General features: G+C 38.1%; 2 protein-coding genes across 3 annotated transcripts in view; one reads left to right on the top strand and one right to left on the bottom strand.

Annotated features, from left to right (window-relative positions):
• The window catches only part of LOC106875310 (uncharacterized), a 44,626-nt gene extending 33,052 nt beyond the window's left edge, over positions 1-11,574 (bottom strand). Inside the window, exons 1-2 of one of the 2 annotated variants that reach the window (XM_089346064.1) lie at positions 11,057-11,574; positions 147-196 (exon numbers count right to left, since the gene is read on the bottom strand). In XM_089346064.1, coding sequence (XP_089202190.1) covers positions 147-196; positions 11,057-11,170 — 164 coding nt within the window. In that variant the 5' untranslated portion in view covers positions 11,171-11,574. The remainder of the gene's footprint in view (positions 1-146; positions 197-11,056) is intronic. The other variant, XM_089346065.1, reaches the window with a different exon arrangement.
• The window catches only part of LOC106873443 (uncharacterized), a 74,602-nt gene that overhangs the window by 38,873 nt on the left and 23,428 nt on the right, over positions 1-12,301 (top strand). The window lies entirely within an intron of this gene.

Below are 12,301 nucleotides of genomic sequence, written 5' to 3'. Positions count from 1 at the left end.
GTATTAAACAATAACAACAACAACAACAACAACAATATTTATAAAGAATGGGTGGTGGGATGAGGGGGTAAAAAAAAAGAAGGAGCACATGTATTCCCTGACCCTTTCCCAACACCCCACAAAATATAAAGACACCATCTTCTTACCTTATGATTCCAACCACTGTCATTATAATGGACCCTTCAATCACACCAGCCTGGAGAGTTAATGAGAAGAGCAGATCATGTCGTTAGGAAAATATATAATGATTCACAAATAGAGTAATTAAGATAAGAAGCTTGTTAGATATTTTAATGACTGGACAGAGGAGTACACTAACCGATTAAAATAATAAGTTCATTATTACTTTAATTAGCAATTTCAATTGGTTCGTTAAATACCTTATCAATGAGATGGAGTAAACTTTCCAATTAAAGTAATAAGTTCATTAATTACTTTAATAATTAATTTTAAATATAACAAAGAATTTAGTAAAATAACTTCGTTATCATTAAGCCAATGTTAGGAACTTAAATTGTGGTTAAGGTTTGGGGGAAGATTTTAATTCAGAACTTATGAAAACAAGTCATTTGTACTACAGAGCCAGAGGTGGTTTCAGCTGGGTTGGTATCAAAAGGGTTGTATATATATATATATATATATATATATATATATATATATATATACATACACAAGGGGGTGCTGAAAAGTTCTTAGCTATGGGTAAAATAAAATAAACGAGGATCTGTTAATTATGATCTTATTAAACATGTCCCCCCTCTCAGGTTCACACACTTATTGCAGGGGTCCTTCAGCTTTTTCAAAGCCCTGTAAAAGAACTCAGAAGGTTGGGCCTCTCCAACCAGGCCTTTCATGTTACCCTTACAGCCAGGAACTTTTCAGGTGCCCCCCCCCCTTGTATATATGTGTATGTGTGTGTGTATATCATTATCTATAAATTAGGGTAAATCCCAGCTGTTTCCCCTACAAGATCATCTGCTTATTCCATTATAACAATCAATATTTCGCTACAGTAGCTGCTGCATGTTGATTGAAAACTCTGTAAATAGTTTTCCTTACATGTTCATCCGACATGTAAATCTTTGTAACTCCTATTGGTAAATGAAACATGTGTAATGGAGAATAAAACATACCAGAAAGTGTTCACTTTCCAGTTTTGTTATGTTATGTATATGTGTAAGGGGGGGGGGGGCTCTGAGTCTGTGTTTGTCTCCCCCCATCATCATATGACAACTGGTGTTGGTGTGTTTACATCCATAACTTAGTGGTTTGGCGAAAACGACTGATAAAATAAGTATTAGGCTCAATTTATTTGACTAAAAGTTGAAGGAGGTGCCCCAGCATGGCCACAGCGAGTAGAGGGCGGCAAAATATAACTTAACAATCAGAGTAGTAATTAAAGTCACAAATTCATTAAATTCATCAAAGAGGGTAGAGTTATCAATTAAAAGAAGCTCGTTAAATACCTTAATGAACAGAGCAGAATTGGTAATTAAATTAATCAACTCATTAAATGGTAAACGATAGCAGAGATTTGTATCTCAATTAGTTAAATTTTGTTTTAACTGTTTGTAGATGGGTGTGGATATACCAGCCACACACCCACACACCCATGCATACATGAAAACACCCACACACACATCCCAAACACATATATACATATATCCACACACACACACACACTTTTTTACTGGTAATCCATTGGTTACGGCAACAAGAGTTGCTGTTGCTCCAATCAACAAAACAGCTTGCTAGTGAAATTAACGTGCAAGTGGCTGAGTACTCCACAGACACGTGTACCCTTAATGTAGTTCCCGGGAAGATTCAGCTTGACACAAAATGTGAGAAGGCTGCGTGACCTGTAATGAAAAGGTTAAATACTAACGAATTAACTCTTCACCATTGAGGTTAATCTCTCAAACCTAATCTTCATTTATTCACATCGCTTTCATTTAATCTTTCATTATCTCATAACTTTGAGATCTCAATGATGTGACTATTTATCGTTAGAATGACATTGTTGGATAGGTATGAGAAGCCAGATCTGGTGAGCTTGGAAAGAAAACGGAGAATATTTGAGCCGACTCAAATGTAATGCTTATTTATTCACACTGTTTTCTCATAGCTTTGAGATTTCAATGACGGAATTATCTACTTTTAGAATCGTATTGTGTGAAAGGCTGGATCTGGCCAGTTTGGGACATAAAAATATCTGTGAGAGGCTGGACGTGACCGATTTAAATGCTTAAGGGGTCGATATGCTTTGTATTTCAATTCAAATGTTCAAACACAATTCTACACGAAAACACCAATTTAACAACAGAGAAATTTCTCAGGTCAGTCTTTCACTTGCTTAAGTCATCGGGCTGCAGCCATGCTGGAGCACTGGATAAAAGATTCACTGATGGTGCCCCAGTGTGGTCACAGCCTTAGGTCTGATACATATAAAAGAATAATAATATGGAAATCGATAAGTGTGTAACATTTTGGCCAAAGCTATGGACAGTGAACATGTAATTATTTGGAACAGAGTGTGTGTGTGTGTGTATATATATATATATATATATATATACACACACACACACATATTTATATATACACACACACACAATATGCCTGTATGTATGTATGTAAGTATATAGGTATGTGTAAATGTTTGTATAGTGTGTATGTATATATAGTGAGTATACATAATAAATAACTGGCATGAATATTAAAAGCCTGCAGCTGCTTGCTCTCCAGACATCAATCAAATCCCGTCCAACCCATGCTAGCATGGGAAAAAAGACATGATGATGATGATGATGATGATGAGGTGTAACACACAAATGAAACTAATGATTTTTTGTTTTGTGTATTTAAACCTTTGAGTATGTGTATACATATACATTCACACATATATACACACAGATGTGCGCGCGCGTGTGTGTGTGTGTGTGTACTTATACATACATGCATACAGATGGTCACATACACACAGATATACACATACACCTGATTATATAGACACCCACACACGTATACACATACATACATACTCCTCCATACACACACACAGCTTTATATTCACATATAAATACCTATATAAATACACACATTGTATTTTATTAATTCCATTAGTTCCTGAGCAACAACATCTTCCGACAGCTGTGACTGGTGTCAAATAAGACTGTTACATAATACAAGCACATGGGTAGCAAGCCTGCCTCCCAACCACAAGGTTCTGGGTTCATTTACACAGCATGGCACCTTGGCCAAATGTTTTCTACTATAACTTTCGGTCAGCCAAAACCTTATGGATGGATTTGATTCTCATACCCTTTCTTATTTTATGGGGATCATTGATGTCCATGATGTTCCATAACATTTCCTATGGCCATTCTAAACAATTCCAACTGCTTCAAATCCTAATTCATGTGATGGCAAAGCACGTAGGGGAATCTGTTTGGAACTACCCCCTAAACAGTCTTTGCCCTTTGATTGTATTTTCAAACCCCCCAGTAGCATTTTAGGACAAATTTCCTTTGAAGTTTAGCCTGGATCACTTAATTCTTTTTAATGGCTTAAATCTGAAAAGAAAGAAAAACTGAGTCATCAGCTGTTAAAGTGGGTATCAATTTTTAAGACACCTTTTGTGTGTGTGTGTGTGATGAGCTTCTTTCAGTTTCCGTCTACCAAATAACTCACAAAGCTTTGGTCGGCCCGAGGCTAGGTGCCATGTGATGGGATTGAACCCGGAACCATGTGATCGGGTAGCAAGCTTCTTACCACACAGCTGCTCCTGTACCTATGCCTGCTAGGTGCAACGCTGCTTCTATGGCAACACATACACAAACCATCGTCTTCACCTTGCTCCAGTCCACTCAGATGACAAAATTGAGTAATCCTGTGATGAGCTGGGATTCCTCTCCAGGAGGGATGAATATACACCCCACAAGATCTGTAAATTCAGCCTTATGAGCCCCTTACTAATTTTAGGAAGTGGTCTTACTCGGTCACATGAGTAAACTCCCACCAAACCCAAGCATGTAGACAGGCAGATGCGGATTATAAAATTCTATTGATGCTGGCCTTGCAGTCGGCATCAAAACACAAACATTGTTAAAATATTTTATTTCAAGGTTAAGTGAATCCTTTTATCAGTTGATATTCACTAGTTTTCTTGTATTTATGCTTTATAAAAATGTTCATTAATGTGTGTGTGTGTGTGTGTGTGTTGTTGTTGTTTTTTATTTTGTGAATAGAAATTCACTTAACTATAATTATCCATCAGGTCAAGTGCTTATGAATCACCTGTGTATGTGTGTGTGTGTGTGTGTGTGTGTGTGTGTAAACCATAAACACCTTTGTCAGATTGAGCGTATCTGAAGATAGCGTTAAGGAGAGGACAAGTGCTTCTTGGAGACACTTATCCTCTTAGACAGAGACAGACAGACAGACAGACACAAACAGACAGAGACAGGCACATACATACAGTGGAACCTCAGTATACAAACTCTCCCCTCACTGTGAACAAATCAATTTACAAACAATTTTTGAATTATAAAATGCCTTGAATAACAAACAGTGTCTTGAGAAATGAACATGCCAGAGAGCAACAATGGCTGGCAACAAGCTGGGAACATCAGTGGGAGAGAATCATTTATTGACAGGCTTTCCCACAGTGCTCATCCCTTTCTCCAGAATTTTCTCTGGGAAAAGTAGTCAGTTGGCATGCTAGACATACCACACAGTTATCATTCAAATTACATTGTACAGTGTTTGTAAAAAGTGTAAAGTTAGTCGACAGATCTGGGGTTTTTTGCGTTCACAAAATATGCATTTTTTTTAAAAGACAGTAAAAACTCTGCAAATCAGCTATAATAATAGAGTTTTCCAGTCTAATTATTATGAAGGTATGATGTTGTGGAGATAAAAATTGGAGGAAAAGTTACAGAAGTTAAAAATCGAGAAAACTGTGTTTATAGCCAATAGTGAGACAGAAATTTCCTGCGTTTAGTGGAGGAGTCAACTTTAAGGTTGTACCCTGTGAAATTTATAGTTTATCATCTGTGAAATGACCTCTTCAGTGTGTGTTTCTAAATAAACAGAAATACCTAATAAGATTAACATGTATCATCTATTTCTTTTGTCTCCTCATTGATTTTTATGTTTTTATTATTTTGTTTTCAATTTGTAATATTAATGTATTTGTCTCCATGAGTTTACTTTATTTCAGTTTTATGATTACCTTTCATGTATTTGTGTACATCATTAATATATGTGTGTGTTTAGGGAAAGGAGTGGGGCGTCTGTCTCTAAATCTTCAAAGGTGAGTAACGTTTTTATGCTTGGGTTTATAAACTACGATAAGAACGACACTGGTCAACAAAGAATTTGTCCCAAGAAAAAAAAACAAGGCTGGCCCCTTTGAATTACAGGTACAACAGGAACAGGAAGGAAGAGTGAAAGGAAGTTGTGGTGAAAGAGTACAGCAGGGTTCGCCCCCCCCCTACCAGAGCCTCGTAGAACTTTAGGTGTTTACGCTCAATAAACACTCACAACGCTCAGTCTGGGAATTGAAACCGTGATCCCATGACTGCGAGTCTGATGCCCTAACCACTGGTCCATTGTGCCTCCACATAAGTACATACATGCATAGACATACAAGCATATAGACACATAAATACACTCATACATACACACATACATTACTGACATACAAGCATATAGACATAAATGCACACATACCTACACACACATACATTCACATAGACACACAAGCATGTACAGATTACACATAAATAGATATACTAATGACACAGTAACAACCAAACATATAAACACCTTAGTAACACAGCATGATGTAAACACTGGCAAACTTGGCATAGAATCAATATATATTACACACACACACACACAAATATAGATTAATTATAGGATTCAACCCTAACCCTTGCCGAACTGCTAAGTTACGGGGACATAAACACACCACCATCGGTTGTCAAGCGATGGTGGGGGGACAAACACAAACACATATATATATATACATATATATATATGATGGGCTTCTTTCAGTTTCTGTCTACCAAATCCACTCATAAGGCTTTGGTCAGTCCCAGGATACAGTAAAAGACACTTGCCCAAGGTGCCATGCAGTGGGACTGAACCCGGAACCATGTGGACTGTAAGCATGCTATTTACCACACAGCCACTCCTACACCTGATTTATAAATCTTCCTATGTTTATATATATTTATAAATTCTTATGAATTTTTTATCATGTCTCATGCATGTGAATACATCTTTGTATATTGTGGAGAATTTCAACAATTTAAAATGGATTCAATGGATATATACACCAACCTCTGAAATTTGCTTCTCTCTTTCTTAATTATATATATATATATATGTATGTATATATATATATACACCTATTTCTATATTACAGTCTACTTATTCAGTGTTACAATCCAGTACCTCAATGTTTTATTTTCATGAGGTACTGAATAAATGTATAGATGTGTGAGTGTGTGTGTGTGTGTGTGTAGTCCCTGACAAATCGCTGCCCCCACAACTCACCTTCCTAACACCCCCTTCCTCCACCCTTGCCCACCATTCACAGAGTTCCCCCTCCCCCTCTTTTCTTGCACTCTCCGTGAACTTGACCTGTCCACTTGCCAGGTCCAACCCCCCACTGTACAACTTCGTTTATACACACACCAAACCCCTCACCCCACCCCCAACTTACAGGTAAACCTCAAACAAAGCTTCTCCTCTCTCTCTCTTTCTGTTTCGTCACTTCTGCAAGACGGTTGGTGTCAGAAGCTGCAGGTGACTTAGCAAATAAAGTCAATGGGTTCCTCATTGGTCTTCCATAAACAACCTTTCCCAGACTTGTGCCTCGGAGGGGAACTTTCTAGGTGCAATCCCATGGTCATTCGTGACTGAAAGGGGTCTCCTCCATATAGGTTACATATACTATCCCTTGGTAGTGTGTGCATTCAGATCCCCATTGATGGGACCCCTAATATCAAATACAGCGTTAACACTTACAACATGCAAATTTGAGACCCTTTCGGTCATGACTGACCATGGGATTGCACCTAGAAAGTTACCCTCCGAGGCACAAGTCCGGGCAAGGTTGTTTTATGGAAGACCAGCAGTCGCCCATGCATACCGGCCTCCCTCTCCACGCCACCAGTGTTGTCCAAGGGAAAGGCAAAGGGGCCGATACAGCTTGGCACCTTTGACGTCGCAACTCATTTCTACAGTTGAGTGACCTGGAGCAACGTGAAATGAAGTGTCTTGCTCAAGAACATAACACGCAGCCCGGTCCGGGATTTGAACTCGCAACCTCACGATCGTAAGCTCGATGCTCAAACCACTGAGCCATGCGCCTTCACATGCAAATTAGTGTCCCCAATTCTCTGTAGTTACTGTAAACGTTAAGTGTATTGACAGATTGGCAGCTTGTTTCTCTGGAATTGATGAAAATGATGTTGATACCTCTGATGAGGTTCAGGTTTAAACTCAATCAAAAATCAATCATAAAAATCAATTAAGGCTAACATTTATTTTCCCAATCAACAGAGGGAAATTAGTAGGAGTTCTATTGATACGCTTCAAGTTCAGATCTTTAAATCGCCCATAAACAATTTATGGACATCATTAATGTCTTATGCACGTGTGCATGTATATCTATGCATATATATATATATATATATATATATATATATATATGTATGTATGTATATACACACATATGTTTGTGTGTGAGTGTATATATGTGTGTGTGTATATATATATATATATATATATATATATATATATATATATATATATATATATATATATATAGGCGCAGGAGTGGCTGTGTGGTAAGTAGCTTGCTTACCAACCACATGGTTCTGGGTTCAGTCCCACTGCGTGGCACCTTGGGCAAGTATCTTCTATTGTAGCCTTGTGAGTGGATTTGGTAGACGGAAACTGAAAGAAGCCTGTCGTATATTCACTTACGTGAATTGTTAGAAAGAATCACAAAAGTACAGCAAAGCTTAATGACCACCTCGAGAACCCAGTTTCCACAAAAACTGTTTGCCAGGAGCTGCACAAAACCAGATTTCATGGGACAGCTGAAATCAGAAAACCACTACTTTCAAAAACAAACGTTGCAAAGCATTTAGAGTGGAGTAAAAACCTACAGAATTGGTCCCTAGAGCAGTGGAAGAAAGTTATACAGGCCAAGTATATGTGTGGAGACACCCAAAAGAAGAATTTGACCCAGACTACCTTCTTCTAACTGTTAAACATGGAGGGGGATCTGTGATGATCAGGGGCGGGTTTGTATCTTGGAAATCCACCTGCCCAATGGTTTCCCTTCATGGCAGAATTAATAGTCAAGACTACTTAAGCATTTTATCTGATCAGATTCATTCTATGGTCGCAGAACTGTTTCCGGAGGGAAACACAGTCTTTCAGGATGATAATGCGCCAATTGACAAAGCTAATGGCACAAATGCCATTACTGAATGGCACGAGGAACATTCGAGTGAAGTTGAACATTTATGGTGGATTTTGGAAAAACAAGAAAGGAGTCGATATCCTCCACCATCATCTCGACAAGAACTGGAGACTGTTTTAGCTGAAGAATGGACAAAAATTCCTTTGGAAACAATTCAAGCTTTGTACGAGTCCATACCTCATAGAATTCAAGCTGTAATTATTGCCAAAGGTGGTCCTACCCCATATTAAAATATATTTGCTTGAAATTTTAAGGTGCTTCCATTATTTTGTCCAACCCCTGTATATATATGTACATATATATATATATATATATATATATATATATATATATATATATATATATGAGTCCCTGTATGTGTCTTTGTGTCTATGTGCCCCTACTCTGCTTGAAAACCGGTGCTGGCGTGTTTACGTCCCTGTAACTTGGCAGTTCGGCAAAAGAGAACGATAGAATAAGTACCAGACTTTAAAAATGTAAGTACTGGGGTCAATTCATTCGACTAAAAATTCTTCAAGGCGGTGCCCCAGCATGGCCGCAGTCTAATGATTGAAACAAGCAAACGATAAAAGATATATATCTTTTATCTTTATATACAATGGGCTTCGACACAGTTTCCGCCTGCCTGATCCACTCATAAGGCATTGGTTGGCTTGGGGGGGGGGGGCTAGAGGAGAAGACACTTGCTCGAGGTGCCACACCCTTACAACTTAAAAAAATTAGACATTGGATAATGTAACCCCGCGGCGGTAAGAACACGCATACCACCCGTTTTCGACATAACCCTGATCCAAGACCCTAACCCCTAAACCCCGAGTGCGCGTGTTCTTTACCTTCGCCATGTAATCCTAGAAACACAGTCTGAAAAGCTAAAAAAAGGAAAAAAGGCGGAATGATCATAGATTTAAATGTGATGAATCACAGAGTTGTAGCCTTATTCCGGGACTCTAACCCAGGGCTAAAAACGACACCCCCACGTTGATCCAGACATACACGATATATACACACAAATCCCGACACGAAAACATTGTCAGAATCTTTCATAAATTATAAAAAGGCAGGATGGTTACGGCTGGAAGATCTGATTATAGGTGCTCGTTGTAGCCTTGACCTAGGGCTAAAAACAAACAAACTCGCCACATAGATACAGACACACGCGTACAAAAACCTGACACGAAACATTCACAAGAGATTTGCTGTACATAACCACCACCACCACCAATAAGAAGGCCCTTGTGTGTGTGTGTGTGTCTCACAGCGTGGTCTTTCGATCTGCTACCCCTGAAATTGACATCCTTGTACATTAATAATAAACATAATTAAAGTCTAATTTAGGGCCCTACCCTGATGTATTTCTACGTTGATTAAACGAGGATAGCCATAGTTATAAACATTTGATTAAAGTCAATTGTGACTAAATAACAACAAACGAACTCTTTTAATTAAAAAATAGAGGGGATCAAGATCCTAACTGACCCCTTTAAGGACAAAGGTGCTTTAAAAAGTTTTAAAAAATAGGCGATCTTACAGAGTCCCTTCTTGGTGTATAGTTTGTGTAAATTAAATGAGACAACTAAGTTTAAGTAAACTTGATTCCCGTGTCTAATTAACAAAAGGATATCTTTTAATTAAAAAAAAAGACAAGATCGAAGTTCCTTAATGACCCCTTTAAGGAGTACGAGGACTGTTCGACAAATAATGGAGTTCTTCAAAACAAAAACAAACAGCAATCGGGATGAGATCGTTCATATGAAGTTCTTCCTGATATAATTTCCTGAAGACATGAACGGTCGAGATTAGCCATAGAACACGATGACAAAAACACAGAGGAGTTTTAAATAATTAAAACGAAGGAATAACATAAAATCAGAGGGTTTCAAGTTTCCCAAAGAAAACTTTTAAGGAGCTTTTCTAGTAAGGGCTAGAAAAAAAAAAAGAGATTCGGTGAATCAAAGTTAATTACAAGACAAAAATATAAGCATAATTACAGATTAGTGCCCCGCAAAAGTTTGTTCCCTCATAGCTAACTGGAAAATGCAAGTTTTTAAATGAAATTCTGCAAAGATATGTTTTTGAGGGTGTAGATTACGAAAATATGGTAACATTATAGAAAGAAGTTTCAAGATCGTTTTTTTCCCACCTCCCGCCTTTGTTTTACTCGTAACTTTCTTTAAAATACATATTTTTCAATGACATTTTACAGATGTACGTTTTCATGAGTGTACATTACATAATGCCGATACTTTAAAAAAAAGCACTCAATAAAAAAAATCGAATAAAGTTTAAAATGCCAAACTTTCGAGAAAGTGGTGACAACAAACTTAGATCGGAAGGGGGGAGAAAAAGGATCTGAAATTCCTGCAAAACAAACTCATACTTTTTTTTTCCTTTTATCGAAAATTTCCTCACCATGATTGTAAACTACGTCATCGAAAACACATTTTTGCACAAACTTCATTAAAAACAAAAACATGATCATCTCAGAAAGTTACAACATAAACAAGTGTAGGGCCCGAAAGTGTAGTTATGTCCCATAATAATCGTCCTACTTACTTCTTTAAAAGCAAAAGGTAATCCCAGTACACCTCCACCGATGAAAGACACAAAGATGTTAGCAATCACACTGAACAGACCCTTTTCTTTGGCCCCTTTCTCTAGGAAAGTCATAGTTAGGCGGACGGTTTGGAGGGAGTCGAAGTTTTAGGGGTCTTCTCTTATCTTGTCTCTGTCTTATCTTGTCCAAATCGTCGACCGATTGGCTATTTTAATTAGCCTCACCAGGGATCGATCTTGAATTCGCTTCACTCACGACCCGTCCGTCTTGTCCCACCGACCGACCGACCGTCTTGCCTTTCGAAAGTTTTTACTTTTTTTATTATCTTTTGTATGTTTTTGCTCTACTTTTTTGTTGATTCTTTTTCAATAGTTTTTCTTTCTTCTTTTCTATAAAGTTTTTTTCTTTTCTAAAACTTCTCTCATACCCTTTCTCTCTCTCTCTCTCTCTCTCTCTCTCCCACACATACTTTCCGTGTTTCTCTTTCTCTTTCAACCTCTTTGTTTCTCTATTACTCACTCTTTCACACACCCACTCTTTCTCCTATCCAACTCTTACTCTGTTTTTTATTCACCCTCTCTAGTTCTTTCTCTCTCTCGCATTTCCCTCCCCTTCCTCATATCCATTCTCTCGTCCCCCCTATCTCGCTTTTTATCTCATATCAACCACCTTCTCTCTTCCCGCACCCTTCAGACATTCACTCTCTCTCTCTCTCTCATCTACACACTTTCATGTATCTCTCTCTTTCGAGCTCTTACTCTATTTCTCTTTCACTCTCTCCCATTCTTTCTGTCTATCTCTCACATTTACCCCTCCCTCATATTCTTCCCCTTTCGATTTTTACCTCACATCAACCACCGCCTCTCTTATCGCGTCCCTGAATGCCTTTCACCCTCTTCCATCTCCCTCTCTTTATCCGTTCTATCACTCCCTCTCTTTCATTTTCCCCCTCTCTCACTCACATCAACTACTTCTCCGCCACATTCATTTGCCTTTCTCTTTCTGTCACTCTTTCTTCCCCTCATGCTCTCTTTACTCTCATGCCTCTTACTCCAATGCATATCTATAACTCTTTCTTTTCCCCTCCCTCTCTTAATACCTCTTAATACTCCCAAATACTACTAAATAACTATACATTCCTCTCTCTCTCTTTCTGTCTCTTTCTATCAACCTGTCAATGAAGCTTCTTTCACATAGCTTTCAGTCTTTCAATTTTCCCTTTCGCTCTCTATCTTTCTACCTAC

This window comes from Octopus bimaculoides, chromosome 30 (genome assembly GCF_046866305.1).
Source record: "Octopus bimaculoides isolate indiv1 chromosome 30, ASM4686630v1, whole genome shotgun sequence".
NCBI classification, from domain to species: Eukaryota; Metazoa; Mollusca; class Cephalopoda; order Octopoda; family Octopodidae; genus Octopus; species Octopus bimaculoides.
Note: the sequence above shows the minus strand (reverse complement) of the source record. Positions and strands in the feature narration are given on the sequence as shown.